Below are 22,414 nucleotides of genomic sequence, written 5' to 3'. Positions count from 1 at the left end.
TTTAAATCTCTGTTAATCATAATTCTGGAAATGGGCCAGGTTGCCTCTGAAAGCTTTTAGCTTCTATAAATGCTGGCAGATTACAGGTTTGATAATGGACTGGTGCAGAAGCTGCTGATCATATTTAGTTAGGCTATTAAAGAGATTGTATAGGGGCAAAATGATAAATGGAGCCAGAGTGGCAGGTAGTACCAGCCAGCACTCGCTCTTTTGAATAGCCCAGAAAATACTAAATAGTTTGTTTGGAAGATGGAATAAAGCTCTTGTAGGAAGATCTAGAGATACTTTTTTTTTAGGAAAATATTTTTGAAATATCTAGCATGTGACACAATCTGGTGCATTACTAAGGTTAAAAAAAAGTTTGCTTTTCAGAAGTACTTTTATGAGCCAGGGAGAAAAGTAATCACATTCCCCTTTCAACTTGAACACATGTATGTCTCTTAGACAGACAACATACTATATGTTGTAACTCTCACAACCCCTTCTTAGTTTGTGCCTTCAGACTAAACTCTTCAGGGCAGGGACATTTTTCTAGCATAGCTTACTGTGTTATCCCTTTTCCTCTTTCATTTTCAGTGCCTACTCTTAACTTGTCCCTTTTCTCACTTTCAGGCCTTTTTTTCTCCATACTGAGTGCCCTTCTCCATGTTCTCAGCTCTCATTCCTCTCCCTCAGTCTTGCTTCTTTTTCACAACTAGCATCCTCTCCCTCATTTCTCTTCCACAAACTCATTACTCTCTTCTTGCCTCGACTAGGGCAGTGGTAGCAGGACCTAGGGATTTTTAACTATAGCTCAGAAAACACAGGGCAAGAGTATGTGTGTGTTTGGGGGTGAAGAGGATTCTCAGCCTGAAGGCTGCAGCAACACCACCGGGTAGATATAAATCAATGATTTTTTAATTGTTTTTTAAATTATAGTAAGCTTTTCTTTTTAAAAATAAACCTGTTTAAAATATGAATTAAATACAAAGTACCTTAAGGCCTAAACTTATAATCTCTTAAAACATTTAAATAAAAAATAAGTACCGTATATACTCGTTCATTAGCCCGTTCATTTATAAGCCGACCCCCCCAAGATGGTTGGGGTTGGCAAAAGTTGGCTCCTGGCCCATTAGGGTAAGCCTCTGGTGGGCCTGGACGTTTTGTTTACCTGGAGCATTCACAGGCACGGAGCCCCCTAAGCTCCCAGTGTCCACAGTTTGCCGTTCCCAGCCAATGGGAGCTGCGGGAAGTGGCGCCACTTCCCGCAGCTCCCACTAGCTGGGAATGGCCAACCGCGTCCACAGGGAGCTGAGGGGCTCCGTGCCTGCAGACGCTCCAGGTAAACAAAACAATAATGTATTAAATATTCAATTCGATGATTCCATAGAGTTTAAAATCAACCAATTTTGGTGTATATCTATTTATAAGCCGACGCCCACTTTTTGATGCGTCTTTTTTTTTTTTTTTTTACCAAAAACATTCGGCTTATTAGTCTGTGTGTTTAATTAAATTCCAGCTACCATTCCAATGCAACTTGACACAAATTATGAACAAAAAGTTAATTATCCCATAAATAATCTATGTATCATTCACCACTTTCTAACATACTAAAAATATACAGTTAATAAGCATCTGAAAATATTAGACTATCCAATTGCTTAAATTAAAGTATATAGTTATAGTGTTCCCACATAGGTACCAAGATGATGTACCAAATCTAGTGTAAAGGCTGTTTTTAGTAGTAAATCAATATGTTTTAACAATTATATCAGCCAATGAGAATGCACCTTTTTGTAGAAAATAAGTGAAGTACAAATGAAAAAGTTGATTAAAACTGATTTAAATTGAGGTTTTCCACTGCAGATTTAAATCACTCAATCCACTTGCAACAGCAGCACATGAAATGGGAGTACAGATCAGAAGCAGTCAAGGCCTGGAGCTTCCTTAGATGTCGCTCCACATGTTGCAGTCAGAAAAGTAAGCATCAGTTTGTGCTTGCCCATGTAAGCAAACAGCACTGGCCTCAAGGCACACTAGGCAAATTCCTGGCTGCACAGGAGTCTAAATCCAGGGCCTGCATGTCATTATCAAATATCAGCACACTAACTGCCTTTCATCTAGCTTGTACCTGAGAAGTAGCTTTACCTATGTCAGAGCTTAAAGTTTTAGGAAGACATCTTATTTTATACAAATGCCATGCATAGCAAAATACAAACTGATGTAACCCATCCATGACAAGAGAGAGGGGAGCTGATTGTAACCCTGTAATACTCTATATTTTAGGATGTTTGTGAGAACAGAGAAAATGCATACTTGTGCACTTGTTATTTCAGAAACAACTGGTGAGTACTGTGAACTTCATGAATCAGCAAGATTTCTGGGAGTTGCTGGGTTGCGGTGGAGGGATATAGTTGTTGGGCTGTCTTGGAGTAAATGAGAGAGAAGTTGTCTGATGGTCCCTGCCTGGCTGAAGGATAGAGGAGGAGCAGTTCTGTAACAGCAGACCACCTTCTCAAGGAAGATTCAGAGCTCAGACTTATTTAACATATGTTATCAGTGTTTCTGGGGGTAAAGGGAAATCAGAGATGTTTGAGGCATTAAAGGGTCTCCCAGAAGTCGAATAGAATCCAACTGTTCTGTAGCAACAGCCCCCTCATCTTCAAGAAGTCTACCTCGCTGAAAAACTTGTTTTCTTGAAGGTGTATGGAAGAAGCCAGGGTGCTAGTTCATTTCCTGGAGGAGAGGGAGCTGTAGAGAGCAAGAATCATACTTGCCAACGGTGCCAAGACACTAGCTCCCTACCACATCCAAATCCCATAACAGTCCCAGCCAAACCTGGACTATTGGTGGGTATGCATTGATGATAAAAACATGTAAGAGCATTTATCTATAAGTAGAAGCTTACTTTTTGCAAAAATATCAACAGGTGATCCATCAGGCAATAGCCATGGCCAGCCTTTGAACTGCCAAGCAGGACCCTGCACAAACACTGCGACTACACGATCCCTATAATTAAAGGAGAAGGAGACACGCACATTAAAGGACTTGAGCTTTTAGTCACTGTAAATCCCTAAAAGGAAAAAAAATCTCTTTTATTCATATGACACAGGTTGTTGTCAACACTACTGTGAGGACAGCATCGTACATTAGCAGTTTCTCTTTATAATGTCACCATTATAGCACATTAATGACTGCTGTGCTTCCAATACAGCTGCTTTTTCCACAGGTATGTCTCTTCAGCATTAACACTATTTTTGTATGTAATATTTCTGGGCTTATGTCTGCTTTTTGTTGTATGCAGCTCAATTTCAAACTTTGTATTTATCAAAAAGTAAATCCTGTTCATTTCTTGAGATTACTGTTTAGGATTTTTTTTTTAAATGCTTTGGAATTTAAGAGATAATCCCCTATGAACTGTACTGTAAACTAAATGGGATGTAGCAATTTAAAAATGCTTATTTGGCACATACTTTAAACTTTTAATACAAAAAGTTCATTGCAACAGGATGGACAGCTGCAACAATTTAACCTACATTTTCAAAGTGTACTTTTTATGAATATACATAACTACCACCTGTAGTCTAAGAAAAATCTATTCACTGTTAATACAGAAGATAAAATTCACAAATAGCAAGTTCTTTGAGACAGGCATCGTCTCTTTGCTATACATTTGTACAGCAATAGGACTGGGGTCGCTAAGCACTACCATATTACAAATAAATAATCCCATAATCTAATTCCTAAATTTACATTATTGTAAGGATTTCAAAACCCCAATGAAGAAAAATAATCAGGTCTCTGAAATGATAAAAACACACAGCTATACACTTAAACATTTCTCACATTAGCTGTTACGAAGTTGTTGAAACAAAAAAACTTTAACATTAATTCCCTATCACTGATTCCACTCTGGAAAAATCAATCACAAAGATGGCTTTACCTTTGTCAAAAATGTTTACAGTCTACTGTAGATGCAAGCTGCCTTTTGGTACTTCGGCAGCTATTATTGTTTTCTGTTTGCCTGCTGCTCCCAACACAGAGAATGCCTAATTATCTGGAGAATTAGATCTTATTTCCTTTTAACATCCTGCTTTGAATGTTACAGACCACTAGGTCTTGTACATGCCTTAAGTATACTTAAAATGGGAGGATAAAGCAAGAATATTGGTTATTTGATTAATCAATACTAAAGGGTTGTCTTTTTACAAAGAGATGCAACGTTTGAGTGAATGAAGTAATATAGTAGCTCTGATCCTGAACAATTCAAGTGCTACTTTCATACTCCTGGAGGGTTTTGAACAAAAAAAACCCATGGGATAAGGCAGGAATATTGTTTGTATTATGAAAGATGACAGTTTGTTCTTTAAAAAAGTCTCCTTTAATAAACACAACCTGAAAGGAACAAGTTGCTATATAATTGCTATCCAGCCATTTCCACACACATTTGTTAATGTTTTATGCACCAATTAGCTTGGAGTTATTTTACTAGCTCATTTCAAGATCTGTTCTTGTTCTGAAAGAGAGAACTAAATGTGTAAAGAAATAATTCAAAATAGCAGCTCTGCTTTACCAATCTTGTGGCATAAGTTTCAGAGGCTGGTCTACCACTCGATAAGGTACAGTAACGCTGACTGTTGTGCCCCCAGGCTGCATCTGGTCCTTCCTTCTCTGTATTAAAGTTTCATTTTCTCGCTGACAGCCTTGTTTTTTCTTTTCATCTGATGGCACAAACCTAGGGAACAAAGAGGCATTTAGCAGACCCATGTTATTTGTTTGCTACAGTCAACAAGAGAAGTAAACAAACCATAACCTCTTCTGATAATGCAAGTAATCTGACAAGATCACAGTGGAAGTTTAACAGGGTTAAAAACTATTCTTTAACTCTATGTTTCGTCTCTGAAATGCCTCTGTATAGAATCGTAGAATATCAGGTGTCAAGGTTCCTTCCCCACTCTGAACTCTAGGGTACAGATGTAGGGATCTGCATGAGAACCTCTAAGCTTAATTATCAGAGGGGTAGCCGTGTTAGTCTGGTTCTGTAGAAGCAGCAAAGAATCCTGTGGCACCTTATAGACTAACAGATGTTTTGCAGCATGAGCTTTCGTGGGTGAATACCCACTTCTTCGGATGCAAGCACTTCTTCTTTGCTGCTTCTAAGCTTAATTACCAGCTTAGATCTGGTTTTACTGCCACCACCCAAATCCTGTAAAAGTTATTTGGGAAACTCTGTCTACCTTCCCCCCAGACTATCTCCCTCCCAGTAGCTTTGAGAGACTTCTCCACCAAGTTCCTGGTGAACACAGATCCAAACCCCTGGATCTTAAAACAAGGAGAAATTAACCATTCCCTGTCCTTTCCCCCACCACTTCCTGGTGAGTGCAGATCCAACCCCCTTGGATCTTAAAACAAGGAAAAATCAATCAGGTTCTTAAAAAGAAGGCTTTTAATTAAAGAAAGAAAGATAAAAATCACCTCTGTAAAATCAGGATGGAAAATAACTTTACAGGGTAATCAGATTTATAGAGCCCAGAGGAATCCCCTCTATCCTTTGGTTCAAAGTTACAGCAAACAGAAGTAAATCCTCTTAGCAAAAAGGAACATTTACAAGTTGAGAAAACAAAGATAAGACTAACACGCCTTGCCTGGCTGTTACTTACAAGTTTGAAATATGAGAGACTGGTTCAGAAAGATTTGGAGAGCATGGATTGATGTCTGGTCCCTCTTAGTCCCAAGAGCGAACAACCCCAAAACAAAGAGCACACAAACAAAAGCCTTCCCCTCACCCAAGATTTGAAAGTATCTTGTCCCCTTATTGGTCCTTTGGGTCAGGTGTCAGCCAGGTTACCTGAGCTTCTTAACCCTTTACAGGTAAAAGGATTTTGGTGTGTCTGGCCAGGAGGGATTTTACAGTATTGTACACAGGAGTATTGTACTGTTCCCTTCCCTTTATAGTTATGACATCAGGGTTGGAAGGGACCTCAGGTCGTCATCTAGTTCAACTCCCTGCTCAAAGGAGGACCAATCCCCAGACAGATTTTTGCCCCAGATCCCTAAATGGCCCCCTCAAGGATTGAACTCACAACCCTGGGTTTAGCAGGTCAATGCTCAAACCACTGCAGAAGGGCATGCTAAGAAAGCTTGATCATTAACTAAATCTCTAATTTTACAACATAGGTGATTTAAGTATTTTCAGTAGCAAAAAAGAAAAATCCAAGTATTAATATATGGAGCTTTTGCACTACATATTTATGGATTTAAGTATTTAGACAGTTTATGCCACTAAAAAAAAGTTTATCAGATCTTTGTCCCAGACATGCAAGAAGACAGATAAGATGCAAGCGATGTGGTTTAATTAGGCCACAACTTTATTAACGTAATTCATATGTGAAATATCCAGCAATAACTTTTTCAATGCAGGTCATCTCTACATCCTTAATCATTTCCACCTGTTTAAGAACTCCCATCTGCCCCTGATCCAGTACTGGTCCCAGACAGTCTTTGGGATTCCACCATCCTCCCCTTGCATGAGGGTTAAGGTTTGGGGGGAAAGGGTTGTCTCCCATGCTGTACCAGACATTCGGAGACTCAACCTCATTTCACAGCATTCTACAGAAGATGTGAATTTACGCCTCCAAAATTCTTGAAGACTAAGGCATTTACCCAAAATTCCTTTGACGATCTATTGCATTAATGATCGAATCCTCTACTTTTGAGCTATTATACACATCGACAGAAAATGGATTATACAAATCTTAGACAACAGTAACATAGACCTTTGATATAACACTACCTTGTAAATATATATTGTGAATTCAAATCATGAAGCCATTATGCTCACCTATCAATACATACTGTAGCACAAACGGTTCTAACCTAAATACCGACCATTTCATTTGAATAAATACCTACACCATAAAGATCAAATTCAAATCAGATAGAATTTCTCTCCTTCCACTACTTTTAATTCAGTGCTTGCTGGCAGGATGTGGCCTTCCATGGCTAATGACAGTATAACTAAAGAAACCCAGTAGTCATTGCAATCCTCGACTCCTGAATGTAACAGCAGTCACTTTCTTTGTATTCATGTCAGGATTTTTATGTTTTTGAAAACAGCACTCTTTATACTACAATTAAATTGCATCTTAAACATAAACATATTTAAACAATTGTGACCACTCATGGGTCACCCAATGAGACCAATCATGAGTTCTTACTTCCTGAAGTACAGACGGTTATAAGCAGTTTGACTAAAGGGAGCAGAGTTGATTTCTGAAAATCAAAGGGTACGTCTACACTACGGGACTATTCCGAATTTGCATAAACTGGTTTTGTAAAACAGATTTTATAAAATCGAGTGCGCGCGGCCACACTAAACACATTAAATCGGTGGTGTGCGTCCATGGTCCGAGGCTAGCGTCGATTTCTGGAGCGTTGCACTGTGGGTAGCTATCCCGTAGCTATCCCATAGTTCCCGCAGCCTCCCCCGCCCCTTGGCATTTCCGGGTTGAGATCCCAGTGCCTGATGGGGCAAAAATCATTGTCGCGGGTGGTTCTGGGTACAGCCTCACCCCTCCCTCCCTGAGCAGCAGACAACCGTTTCGCGCCTTTTTTTGCTTGGTGAACTGTGCAGATGCCATAGCACAGCAAACATGGACCCTGCTCAGCTCCATACCACAATCGTGAATGTTTTAAACACCTCGCGCACTCTCGTGCAGTCTATGGTGAACCAGGACCTTCAATCCGAGGCGAGGAGGAGGCGGATACGGCAGCGCGGCGATGACAGTGATGAGGATGTAGACACAGAATTCTCTCAAACCGCGGGTCCCTGCGCTTTGGAGATCCTGATGGTAATGGGGCAGATTCTATCCATTGAACGCCGATTTTGGGCCCGGGAAACAAGCACTGACTGGTGGGACCGCATTGTGTTGCAGGTGTGGGACGATTCCCAGTGGCTGCGAAACTTTCGCATGCGTAAGGGCACTTTCATGGAACTTTGTGACTTGCTTGCCCCTGCCCTGAAACGCCATAATACCAAGATGAGAGCAGCCCTCACAGTAGAGAAGCGAGTGGCGATAGCCCTGTGGAAGCTTACAACGCCAGACAGCTACCGGTCAGTCAGGAATCAATTTGGAGTTGGAAAATCTACTGTGGGGGCTGCTGTGATGCAAGTAGCCAAAGCAATCACTAAGCTGCTGCTACGAAAGGTTGTGACTCTGGGAAACGTGCAGGCCATAGTGGATGGCTTTGCTGCACTGGGATTCCCTAACTGTGGGGGGGCGATAGATGGAACCCATATCCCTATCTTGGCACCGCAGCGCCAGGGCACCCAGTACGTAAACCGGAAAGGGTACTTTTCAATGGTGCTGCAAGCACTGGTAGATCACAAGGGACGTTTCACAAACATCCACGTGGGATGGCCAGGGAGGGTTCATGACGCTCGCGTCTTCAGAAGCACTACTCTGTTTAAACGGCTGTAGCAAGGGAATTACTTCCCAGACCAGAAAATAACAGTTGGGGATGTTGAAATGCCTGTCGTTATCCTGGGGGACCCAGCCTACCCCTTGATGCCATGGCTCATGAAGCCATACACAGGCAGCCTGGACAGTGGTCAGGATCTATTCAATTACAGGCTGAGCAAGTGCAGAATGGTGGTGGAATGTGCATTTGGCCGTTTAAAGGCGCGCTGGCGGACATTACTGACTCGCTCAGACCTCAGCCAAACCAATGTCCCCTATGTTATTACTGCTTGCTGTATTCTCCACAATCTCTGTGAGAGTAAGGGGGAGACCTTTATGGCGGGGTGGGAGGCTGAGGCAAATCACCTGGCCGCTGATTACGCGCAGCCAGACACCAGGGAGATTAGAAGAGCACACCAGGAAGCGGTGCGCATCAGAGAAGCTTTGAAAACGAGCTTCATCAATGGCCAGGGTACAGTGTGACTGCTGTGTTTGTTGATGAACACCCAACCCCCTTGATTGACTCAGTCCCTGTAAGCAACTCCCCTTGCCCCTTCGAGTACAGCTTACTTATGCAAATAAAGTCACTCATTTAAAAAGCATGAATTCTTTATTGATTCATTATAAAAAGAGGGAGAGAAGTAAGGGTGTGGTTTGGGAGGAGGATAGGAGGGATGGAGAAGGCCACTAAAAAAAAAATTCACAGTAACGACATCCTTCTGGTTGGGCTGTCCACGGGGGTGGAGTGGGCGGGTGCACGGAGCCTCCCCCCACGCGTTCTTACACGTCTGGGTGAGGAGGATGTGGAACATGGTGAGGGTTGAGGGTGGTTATACAGGGGCTGCAGCGGCACTCTGTGATCCTGCTGCCGTTCCTGAAGCTCCACAAGACGCTGGAGCATGTCAGTTTGATCACGCAGCAGACCCCAGAGTTGCATCCCGCCACCGCTGATCTTCCTGCCGCCACCGCTGATTTTCCTGCCGGTCTTCCTGCCGCCACCTCTCATCTCGGTTGTCCCTCCTGACCTCACTTTCATCCCTCTTGTCCTCACGTTCACTGGCCTCTTTCCTGTAATTTGAAACCACGTCCTTCCACTCATTCAGATGAGCTCTTTCATTGCATGTAACTTCCATAATATCTGAGAACATCTCATCTCGCGTCTTCTTTTTCCTCCGCCTTATCTGTGCTAGCCTTTGGGATGGAGAAGGGATGGTTGAAAAATTTGCAGCTGCATGAGGGAGATAAATATTTAGAAAGATACATTTTACAGAACAATGGTTATACTCTTTCACAGAGAACAGCACTATTCACCTAGTACATGTGATTTCCCTACAAGGTCGCATTTTTCATCTTAATAGTGAGTGCTTGCAGCTCTGGAGTTACAGATCTCACAGACACAGGTCCAGGCATCAGAATTCAGCTTGCATGCGGCCATGGTAAGCCACTGTCTTTCGGCTTCTGTAGTGATTTACCCCTCCCCCGCAATGCATGGCTAATACCACGCTAGCTCCCTGCTAATCAACAACCTTCCCACCCCCCCCCACCCACTGCGTGTCTGGTAGCTTGGGGAAGATCGCCGGTGACCAAACACAGAAAAGATCATCGGCATTTCACTCCTCCCCTCCCCCCGCTTCGCTACGTGCAGGAAAGTGGTTTTTTTAAGCTGCTGCAGTCCACGAACCCAGTAGAAAAATGGCCACCCCCCTTACTTAAATTCCTGATTTTTAACCAGGTTATCCTGAACTGTATCACTTTGCTGAGGATAACAGAACAAGATAAAGAGCGGATGCTTCTTGAATGCCAGCAGTCACCGGGACCATACACTGCTATGCTTTGCCACGCAATGATACCTGATTACTTGCTACATGCATGGCGTGGTAAAGTGTCCTACCATGGTGGGCGGAACAAGGCTGCCTTGCCCAGAAACCTTCTGCAAAGGCTTCTGGAGTACCTCCAGGAGCGCTTCATCGAGATGTCCCTGGAGGATTTCCTCTCAATCCCCCGACATGTTAACAAACTTTTCTAAGTAACTATACTGTCTGCGAATGCATCCCAAGTCCTCAGGGCAAATCAATCATTAAAAAAGGCTTGCTTAAAAAACAATGTTTGCTATTTGCAAAGGTACACTCACCAGAGCTCCCTTCCATGGCGTCATTGTCTGGGATAGTGGCTTGTGAGGGCTGGGAGGACGGTAATTCCGTCAGGGTGATAAAAAGCTCCTGGCTGCTGGGGCTCACGGAGTGCTGTGTGCTCTCTGCTAGGTCTTCCTCCTCTTCTTCATCTTCCCCGTCTGCATAATCCTCAGCCATGGCAGAGATTACAACCCCCACCTCGGAATTCACGATCAGGGGTGGGGTACTTGTGGCGCAGCCCCCTAAAATTGCATGCAGCTCAGCACAGAAGCGGCATGTTTTTCGATCTCCCCCGGACCTTCCGTTTGCTTCTTTGGTTTTCTGGTAGGCTTGTCTGAGCTCCTTAACTTTCACTCTGCACTGCACTGAGTCCCTGCTGTGGCCTTTATCCGTCATAGCCTTAGAAATTCTTTCAAATACTTTTTCATTTCGTCTTTTGGAACGCAGTTCTGTTAGCACTGAATCCTCTCCCCAGATAGCGATCAGATCCAGTACCTCCCGTGCAGTCCATGCTGGGGCTCTTTTACGATTCTCAGGAGACTGCATTGTTAACTGTGCTGATGAGCTGTGCGTGGTCACCTGTGCTGATGAGATCTCCACAGCTTGGGAAGCAGGAAATGAATTTCAAAAGTTCACGGGGCTTTTCCTGACTACCTGGCCAGTGCATCCGAGTTCAGAATGCTGTCCAGAGCGGTCACTGGTGCACTGTGGGATACCGCCCGGAGGCCAATACCGTCGATCAGCGGCCACACTAACCCTAATCCGATATGGTAATACCGATACTAGCGTTACTCCTCTCGTTAGGGAGGAGTACAGAAACCGGTTTAAAGAGCCATTAAAATCGATATAAGGTGCCTCCTAGTGTGGACGGTTGTGGCGTTAAATCGGTTTTACGCTCCTAAAACCGATTTAAACACCTAGTGTAGACCAGGCTAAAGTGTGAGTTGTTGCCACACCTCTGGGGCCTGCCCACTTACTTACATGTGATGCACTGGATGGGAAGTCAGAAAGTCATGGCAACAATAGGGGGATACCAGCAGTTTACCTACGACAACAATTTAAGTAATGTCATGAAGCTCATTGGGGCACATTTTATAGCTTTTGGCTATAGGGACTTGATTCTATCCATCAAAATTATGTCTTAGCACAAACCAAAACATGTGGGTTTATCATAATGCTGAAGTTAAAGATTTTTTTTTTATTTTTCATCTAGTTAGATGGTGAGTACTGATAAGACAGAGATGGATTATTTAACTCAGTACAACAATTCTGGATTTTTGAATGCCTAGTCTGAGGTCTTGGGGGTTCCCCCCCCCCCACACACACATAAATCATGCTCAATTATGCATGAAAAACTAAGAAGATATGATTCTCATGTCTTAGATAATCTCTTAAGGACAAAATAAATCTTCCTAGCCCCAGTCCTAAAAATGCTCCATACATTTGAAGAAGTCTTTTTATCTTGCTGTAAATAAAATGCATGGAGCAGCTTGAAGAACTGTGGTCTTAGATCCCAAAAACATATACATAAATTTATATAGTAGTTTTATATATATAAATATAAGTGCCTTTAATCAGTAGACCCCAACATGCTTTACAAAGGAGACATTACTGTCCCATCTGCAGATGGGGAAACTGAGGCACAGAGGAGAAGTCAGGAGTCCACAGTTATCCAGAGGCCAGTGCAAAGTTGAGGATAGAACCCAGGTCTCCTAGTCCCAGTGCAGAGTTCTAACTACCAGAAAACAATGCATCTCCAAAATAAAAATATTTTATACTAGTAATCAGAGTTAGGAAAAAAAATCAGTTTAAATTTCTATCTCCAAAAAATGCATATTTGGGAGGACCAAAATATTTAGTGAATTTGTGTCAATTTTGGCAAATTGTTTCAAAGAATTTTTTTCATGTCAACATGAACCATTTCAAGATTTTCAAAATGAAACTTTCAAAATTTTTAACTAGATTCACAAGGAAACTTAGGCCCCATTCACAAAGCCCCGAAGAAGGAAGAAATGGTGGTGATGCCCCCTTAGACCACATAGTCCAGGCAGCACTCACCTGTGCTGGGGGATGTGAGAGACTAAGATTTGAATCCCCACTCTAAAGCAGGAACTTGAACCCACTGCTCCCCAGGTGAGCAGGATGGATAAAAACTGATATTACAAACAGAATGCTGGATTTTTTTTTAATTTAAATAGATTTTTTTTAATTTAACCCTATTTAACGTTAAATCTATGTTAAGGCCTACATGTATTAAAATAATTTAAATAAAAAACAAAATAAATATTAAAACATGTTTGCTGTCAAGTTTGAAAGAAGGGGAAGTCTCTGAATGGGTGAAAGTCACCAGCTAAGCACCTGGAATCAGAGTTTGTTGAAATGTTAAACTAGCTTTTGACAGCAACGGCCTCTTCTACAGCTGCAGAGAGAATATCTTCTTTTCAATTTATTCAACTACTAGTTCAGTTCAATGACTAGTACATTCAAAGTTAAGAAACCAGTTGGGACTTGAAAAAACAGGAGAGCTTACCTTCTTCCAATCTACGAATAAGAAGTAGGTATGAGAGGGTGAGATCTCTAAAATCTTGAAGGACATAGTGACCAGAAACAATCAGTTCAAATCACTAATTACAAATAATACTTTCCTGGTTTAATAAATCAGTTATTTTTAAATGCAAACATGTTTTGATAAAAACAATTTCTTAGCATGTAAAGTAGTTTTATTTAATAAAAGTCTAAAATGCTGTTTTTGTGCATTTTAATGGAATTTGGATTTCTTTAGACCTTGAAACAAAATTAGAAGTAAAAAATTAATCTGGTCTAGTAAATAAGAAATGCATTCATTGCTCACCATCTTTTAACATAAAAAATTAAGTATCTGAATAAATGTAAGTTAAGCTATATAACTGCATAAAAGAGTATATAGACATAGTGCAGCCTCCCAGTTAGCAAAAAGCAGCATCAAATTTAGTATGCAGGCTATATTTAGTTGCAAATGAACATATTGTAATGGTTATCAACTAATGAAAAATCAATATTTCTTTAGGAAAATAAATAAAAAGTACAAATGCAAAACAAGATTAAAATAAATTTAAATCAAGGTTTCCATCTTGACTATTTAAATCATGATTAAAATCAGTGATTTAAATTGCCTTGACCCTCAGGTGTATGCTCTAACCACAAGGTCTCAACCTCTCCTGTTGGAGTTGTCCTACTTTGTATAAAAATTTAAATATTCATTGGGCAAGAAAGAGAAAGGATGACTCTCTAAATGGTGGTTAGTGCACCCAGGTTCCAGTCCTCACTCCAGTTAATATTTACTGCCCTCCCAGCCCTTCCCCATTTTGTGAATGATGCCTAAGGGTATGTCTAACACTGCAATTAAACGCCCGCAACTGGCCCATGTCAGCTGACTTGGACTCTCAGGGCATCGGCTAAGGGACTGTTCATCTGCAGTGTAGATACTTGGGCTGGAAATCTAGCCTTGTTTCCAAGTTCCTTTGTTTTTATTAAAAAATGATGAAAACTTCACCAAATCAAAACTGAAATCCTTTCAGATTTGCTAAAAGTTGCAAAAAATTTTGGTTTCAGGTTGACCCAAAACTATTCCTCCCACCCCACCAGATCTGAAAAATCAGTAATTCATATACCTTTAACAGCAATTATGGTTGATGCTGGATTCTTAGTACCACGGCTAGAGAAAAAATTATTTTTTGTGTAATTACAAATAGTTAAAAAAATAAAATCAGAATGTGTTCCACTTTTAATGCCAAGATAAATCAGAAGTTCTGATGCCAAATTTTAGAACATATTATCCTGTACATAATTAGGAAGGTAAATAGTTATCAGAAATAAAGTAACATTTAAAAATGGGCTGCACTCTTATTGTTTCATGATGACAGAAGAATGTTACATTAGTTTTTCAATTTTTTTCTCCTGCTTAATTTGCACATTTGAAAAATCAGATCCTGCTTAGCTTGGAAGACACTAACTGTAAATGACTGGAAAACTAGCCAAAAGAGTCAAGATAATGAAAACTGAAAAACTAAGATGGGAAAAGGATTTTAGTCAGACTGATTATAAATTCTAGCTTTTGTTAACACCTATTTATCTTATCAGTGATCTTCAATGACTAATTAACAGTTTGGAAAAGGAAGTTTGTTTCAGATTCAACACCACCATCTCTTTAATTAGGAAGTGAGAATTAATAATATATATGGTATATCAGAGACCCATAATGAATCTTCAAGCAAAATTAGGAAAGATCAGACTTGACTTTTCTGATGTTTCAAGGAGAAAGTGAAAAAAAAAATCTACCTCACAGCCTTTCAGGACTTCTTTAATACATTTTAAGACTGCAGAAAAAGGGCACAATCCCAATTTTTAAAATGTACTTTGCAGGTCATCTTTAACAGTACTTAATTGTACTGGGATAGTAAAAAGCTGGAAATGACTGAGAACTGGGAAATAAAATTAACTAGAACTACAGTTAAGTTGATAAAAGTGTGATTCATGAGAGATAAGACAAATTAGAATTTAATTTTTCTTGTCTAATGCATGTAACAACATAGAACACTCGAACCAGAAATGGCTATGAATAAGGTATCCTGGAAAAGACTTGGTAAAGCAAAGAATAGACTGATTTTAAAAAAAAAGATACTGATTTTTATAAATATCATTTATACTCCTCAAAATAGTATAAAATATTTTAAGACATACACATTCTTCTGATATAGGCTCTGAAATAATTAAACAATGTGAAAGGGCAATACGTTAAAATATATTTTACTCAATACATCTTATAAGGAAGAAAAATATGGCATATTGGACAACACAGTTCTTTATGGAGCAACTCCTGGCAACCATCAAATGCTAGAAATGCATTAATATGCCTCTGATGCTGCCACTAAGACATCGCCACCAGAATCAGTTCTGTTTCAGAACAAGAACTACAATTTGATTTAACAATTATTCTGGAGAATACTAATCAAGTACCATATATACTCGTTCTTTAGCTTGTTCGTTTATAAGCCGACACCCCAAGATGGTTAGGTAAAAATAGCAAAAAAAGCCTGTATGACCCTTTCATAAACCAACCCTATATTTCAGGGATTGGCAAACTTTAGCTCCTGGCCCATTAGGGTAAGCTTCTAGCAGGCCTAGACCTTTTGTTTACTTGGACCGTTCACAGGTGTGGAGCCCCTCAGCTCCCATTGGCTGGGAACAGCGAACCCTGGCCACAGGGAACTGAAGGGCTCCATGCCTGCAGACACTCCAGGTAAGCAAAATAACAATGCATTAGATAGTCAATTAAATGATTCCATAGAGTTTAAAATCATCAAATTTTGGTGTAGATCCGTTTATAAGCCTACCCTCGCTCTTTAATGAGTCACTTTTTGACCAAAAATATTCAGCTTATGAACGAGTATATATGGTAGGTATTTCTAACGAGAGATCAATCAACACCACAGCCTCAAAGAAAGTGACTGGATTTGAAAATTCCAAGGTGGGAATGAACAGGACCAAGTGGATTCCACACTGTAGGTTACAATATTTAAAAGTCTTTTGGGCTAAATCAACCACAATTATGAGAGAATATAGCAACCCTATGTAGACTTCCTCATAAACTAAGGATAGTAATTTTCTACTATTCACTGGATATTACTTGAAATCTACACCTGCCGTTCCTTCACCAAATTAATGTGAAGCCCACAGGAAATGTGAACACTGAATTAAGATCTCATCACAAGTCATATTTGGAGCCCTATGGCAGCCATTGCGTGTTAATCTGCTGATGCAATCTGTCCGTAAAATCCAGTGGATCTGGGCATTGGGAAATCCTCTGGTGACAACAGTCACAGCAGCTCTTAACACTTGGCACACAGTTCCTGGCCCCCAGTGTAAAGAGATGGCTGAGAGGCCCTTACATTCAAGGTTGTGGGAACCAGGTGCAAATTAGGAGCATCTTTTTTCAGCAAGCACTAGCCTGTTCAGTCCCTGGTAGCCCTGGACTTAAAGCCACTCTCAGGCCAGTGCCAATCACATTTCTGCACATCATAGGATCTGGTGCCAATATTCCAAATTGTTCCCTAAAAATAAGCCATTAACCATAATATATCGTTCAAACTATGGTTGGGCCCAAATGGTCAATTCACCAGTTAACCATTGGTGAAATTGTCAAATACCACCAAAAGTGGTCAAATATTTTGAAGTACTAATTTGTTAGATGTGTAACAAAAGACAGTAAGACTATGGCCTCAACTAGGATTAGTATTTATACCTAATTAAAAAAAAACACACAAAAACAAAAACACACCTTACTTAACTGAGTTTTTTCAACTCAGAAAAATGTGAAAGTGAAATGAAGTTCTAAAAAATAAAAAATTCTTAGTATTGTTAGGTTAGCATTTAAATGTGAACACTATTCAGGACTGAATTGATACAAAAAAAGCAAAATGAAATAAAACAGAAAAACACAACAACTATAAAAGAAAAAATATTTGAATTTGTGCTCGGTAGGCAGCAGCCCAATTCAAGCTTCTTGCTTTTCATTATTATTTGTTACCATCCTCAACTGCTTCATCTATATCATTGTCATCAAATTTAATCAGTATCTCCTTCTTCCTGCTCATCTAATGAAGTCAAAATGTTGATGTTGTAAAAAACAAGTTTGAGTGATGAAATAGTGATGGATTCCCAAAGGAAATCTTATCACTAACCGTTTTTAAAACAATCCATGGAACAAAGCCAAACTTTGCAACACTGAACTTGAAAGTAAAACTAATCTAGTGGATTTTCATTGTACAGAGAAATCCAAGAGGAAAGCAAACAGTGCATACATAGTAAAATTGTCTCATTTTAAATTAACAACATAGGACTTTCTGAACACAAGATAACTTTAGTTTAAGGGTTCATCTACACCATATGGTCACACAATATGGTTCCATGTGGTAATGAAATGGGGTATTATATTGAAAATGCTATGTTAGAAGAATTTTATGGTGGCCAACTCAAGCACTCAAAATTTACAAAAGGACAGTGAAACCTTAATTCGGCCTCCTTGAGAGAATGCATATGGCAGTTTTGCCCATCATCATGTAGGAAGCCCAGTATTGCAAACCTAAGGATGCCAAAATCTTGAATGATGCTGTCCAAAATCTTAATTTGTCTTAAAACTCATGAGATTTTAAAAAAATAATAAAAGTTGGATTCATTTAATCTTTGATTTGTGAGTCTTTATGGTTCACGTTCTCAAAATTCTTTCCCTAACCACGAGGGTCAGGAACTTTTTTTTTTTTTTTTTTTTAATTAAACAAAATCTGAGATTCTCACATAACAACATGACTGCAGGAATTGATACTAGGAAACGCCGCCAAATATTGTGAGACTTGATGTCTCAAGAGTTGGCAACACTCAAAGTTTGTGGCCGTGCCAGAGATAGAATCTAGCTTTCCTGGGTATTCGTCCAGCCCTTTAAATGCAGAACAAGATTATTTTCTTGCTATACTCTGCCTCATATACTATCCAGCCTGTGCACTGATGGAGGCAGGATTCCTGCAGATCAAATGTGTGATCAAATTAAAGTAATTACAGACAGTATACAGAAATTTATATCCGATTGCAGTAATCAGATTCTCATATGGATGGTAATCCAAAGGTCACATTTGCAAATTCAGTTTAGAAGTATCACAGACAGCCACACTTACACTTTAAGTGTATTGTATGGTAAACTGAAATCCATTTAGAGGACAAACATTGTCTATTTCTCACACTCTGTTGCTGTACTGTACAATAGTGATCAGAGTTATTAAATTACTACAAGTTAAAGATCTGTGACAGACTCAACGTGTGGTTGAAGCACCATTCTTAATTCTACATTTTAGGCCTAAACTTTTCTGTGTTTAACAACTCACTTCAAAATTATTTTATTGACAGCTCCCCCACAGCTGAAAGTCAGCTGGAGGCTGTGCTATATAATTAATGCATAATTGAAAGCCTCCTCAATGGCTGTAACCCCTAGCTTACATTAGCTTCAATTCAAGTTTGCTTTAATGTAAAACTCTGAGTCGCCTCCAATTCATTCCTCCAAGAAACCCACAATGCTGCCTTAATATTCTGAACTACAAGAGAAGAGAAGTTAATGGACAAGAGATACTATACAAAGAACAGAAAAAAAGATGACAATCAAAAAAATATGCAGGAAAAATTTAGATCAGACACATAAAAGGAGCACATGAATAGCTGATATCCTGCAGAATGTTTCATACAAACATTGTTGAATTCCAAGCTTTTATAGCAATGCAACCACCATTTTCAAAATCTGATAAAAAAGCAAAAAAAAATGTGTCAAGTGCATGTCAATTAACTTGCCACGTTAGTTTTCAGTAACCTTTACCCAGGCTTTCCAGGAAAGTAGCACAAAACATGTTTCCAGTTATATTTTGAAACAGTGACAAAAGTTAGTCAGTCCAAGAATCTACAGCTTTAAATTCCTTAAGCTTTCATAGCTATGTAAGATATGTGCTACGTCAATGTGGTCCATGCAGAAAGCTGGTACTCTCATACAGACACCAACTTGAAATCTAATTTTTAAAAAATTAGTTACAGATACTATACCTTCCCCAGAACCCCACACACATTTTTGAGACTTTAAAAATCTCATTTCCCTCAGCTCTTACTGTCTGAAATGCATTTCAGGCAAAAGGGGTAAATAGCCACAGGGGAAAATCAGTTACACTGAGTATATATGAAGTGTTGTCAGATGCACAAAATAAACAACTAAAACATACAGAAAAGTGATTTTTGTTAATCTCTGTTACTAACAGCTAAAATGTTACTTGGACTGGAAGTGAGTAATACATTTTCAAAGTGAAGTGTGATGTTTAAGCTGACAACCACTTTAAAACACTAAGGGTTGAGAAGTAGCATATACCTACAGCCCTGCGCTTGGGACAATGTTGGAATTATTAATATTTGGAATTATTAATATGGAAACCAAACACTAATTTAACCATAAATTCCTTTATTAAATCTAAAGGACTTATATAATTGCTTTAAACATGCTTGAAGAGCCTAAATAATAAGCAATTTACTACATCCAAATAGTAACAAAAAACATTTATAAGCATTTGATGAAGATACTTGCAAATGGGCTAAACCCAGGATGCTTAGACTCACAGTGGTCGGTTCCAACATGATCAGGAAGGTATAAGCAGTTTACCGTTTAAGAGTTTCCTTTTTACATCCTTTAACAAAGTAATGGCATTGCCAATTACTGGCTTCAGCTAAAAATCAATTTGAGACAGTTCACCCTTATTTCCAGTCTTAATCCAGGTATCTCGCCAAGGCCTCCTCCCCTCCTTCTTGCTGACTAGCAGTTTGTCTTTTGCACCTGGGTTCACACAAGCCCTATGTTTTGATGTAATAATGGTAGGTGTGGTGGGAAAGGCCATGTTGGCTCATTTTAAGACTGATCTCTTTTGTCTTATTCAAAACCATCTGCAGTCACCCCTATTGATCAGAGGCCTTCTTTTTAGAAGTGTCCCCTTATCTTATGAGTTATTCTTTGAACCAGACATACTTCCTACTTCACTCCTTCTGGCCTTTTAATTCACTATTTTCAAGGCCTTCCTTCTACTTGCAAGTCAGGGCCTTTCTTTACAACACATATATTTCCTTAAGATAGAAAATTAAAGAATTAAGGTTATGTGTGCTACAGAGAGCATGGTGAGGGGTCACTTTATAGAAGATGCAGGAGGCACTGTGCTTTAGGATGGTTTAATGCTCCCAGAACTACACTGTAGGCTTGGCTTGACACAAGTAATTAAACATGGGGGAGAGGCTTCATTTTTTGAAAGACAGGATTAGGGAGGTAACTAGATTAGCAGGCTACAAGTGGAATGTTTGTGCTAAATTAAGTAAATGGGTCAGCAAGCCAAAAGACAGAATATCTGAGCTAGCTAAGATACGAGAGGAAACTCCAAGGGAACCTTTTACTAAAAACAAGAAAATAATGGACAAAGAAGTTGAGAGCACAAAGATGAGGTAAAGAGTAAAGCTGAACATGGACAGGGCATGGACAAAGCATGCAGCACAGGGAGATGGCTACTTCGCTGGAACCAAAGTCAGACCCAAAACATGTGATGCAATGTATAGTGAATGTGATGTGTAAATGTATATGACGGCATGGGGTCTCTGTGTAACTTCGGATGTGTATAGCGAAGTCCCCCACCCTAACATATGTGCCATCTTTCCCTTCCTTGCCAGCTACTACACTTAGTCCAAATTGTGTACTTCAGAGAGCAATGCTATTACATGACGACAAATAAGCAAACTTTACATGTGTGGTATATGCTGTAACCACCCCTACATTTGAGTCTGATCAACTCAGCATGGCTTTGCTTTATGCCAAATAAAAGAGCCTGAGTGATGAGACTGGAGTCAAACTGAGTTCTTGGGGAACCAAGTGGAAGAGATCTCGGCAGCTACTCCAACAGCCACTGTCAATGCTAGATAAGGAAGAGGAAACAGTAAAGACTGTGATGGCCCTACCCTCTTTTCCTCACCTTCTTCACAAAAGGTAAGGGCAGCAGCAGAGGCTTTGGGATCCTGGGACTCTTGCCCTCCCTTAGGGAGTGGAGCACTCTTCCCCTACAGGACTGATTTCCAAAACAAAGTATGCACGGGGCCACAGACACCTATTTTGGAGTAGACCTGAAAACTGATCATTGGAGAATGCAAGTTGCATTCTCACAAAAACCTGGCACTTTCATCCCACTTCAAAAAGATTCAAAAGCAGGCAGCTATGATTAGGTCTCATATTATCATGACCGTACTTTTATAAAATACACATTTGCTAGCCTACAAAATGTTAAATACAACTACACTAGACTTGACAAAATAAGTGAACAAGTGCACCAAATCTGTATGCACAAACTATTGTAAGCAAAAATGTATCTTTTCTTTTTGCACGCAAGTATTGCTGGGCTGATGCATCCACAATTTTGATAACTAGTTCCACATTTATTATTTTAGTACGACTAGGACCTCAGCTCACTCACTACAATAGTGGGTGCAGTATAAGAATCTAAATAAGAGCAGGATGAGGCCAGGGATGATATATACTCACCAAAGAGAAAACTGCAGGAAAATATTAAGTTACTAGCTAGAGAGGGGTCTGGAATGATTTTGTTCTTTTTACTTTAAAAAAATATTGTCAGGACAGTCCTTTTCTAATCAATCATTTTTGGTAGGAACTGGAACTGTAAACTGCCAAACTGTCCATAGCATTATGCATTTCAATTCTATGGTTTCCTACAATTTAAAAAAATAAACCACAGATGCTTCTGTCTGCAAATGGAATGCTGGCATCTGAGAAGAATTCCAAGGAAGGTTGGTTTTTAGTATGCAGACTACACACAAAAATGATGCATATTTTACATATACAAGATCAATTTTAACTCCATTTTATTATAAGTTTAAATGATTCAGCTTTAAGTACAAGTAGTAAAACTAAAATTAGTTCTAAAATAAAGGCTTGGACAGGATCCATTTGTATGATGACCAAATATGAAAGGCCTAGCCAAACATTCCTGTGCTTACAAACAAATTTTACAAAAAAAAAAATCTAAACACTGGATAATGCACTGGGTCCTTTTAGGATTATCTACAGATATACAGTTGTGAGCACTGTTGACTACAGCTTGCAATTGACAAACTTATGTTTGGCCATCCAACGTATTGAAAGTCTAACTGTTTTAAAGTTCAGAGACATAAGGTGAGAGACGCATCTTGTGTCTCTAATAATCTGAGACCAACACAGCTACAATATCACTGTAAATGTGT

At 39.7% G+C, this 22,414-nt stretch overlaps 1 protein-coding gene across 1 annotated transcript in view; it reads right to left on the bottom strand.

Moving 5' to 3' along the window:
- The window catches only part of CDC73 (cell division cycle 73), a 194,468-nt gene that overhangs the window by 18,142 nt on the left and 153,912 nt on the right, over positions 1–22,414 (bottom strand). The window contains exons 14-15 of the mRNA XM_039484449.1: positions 4,553–4,714; positions 2,888–2,988 (exon numbers count right to left, since the gene is read on the bottom strand). Coding sequence (XP_039340383.1) covers positions 2,888–2,988; positions 4,553–4,714 — 263 coding nt within the window. The remainder of the gene's footprint in view (positions 1–2,887; positions 2,989–4,552; positions 4,715–22,414) is intronic.

This window comes from Mauremys reevesii, linkage group 8 (assembly GCF_016161935.1).
Source record: "Mauremys reevesii isolate NIE-2019 linkage group 8, ASM1616193v1, whole genome shotgun sequence".
Lineage (NCBI taxonomy): Eukaryota > Metazoa > Chordata > Testudines > Geoemydidae > Mauremys > Mauremys reevesii.
The sequence above is the reverse complement of the archived record's forward strand: the minus strand, read 5'-3'. Positions and strand labels throughout refer to the sequence as shown.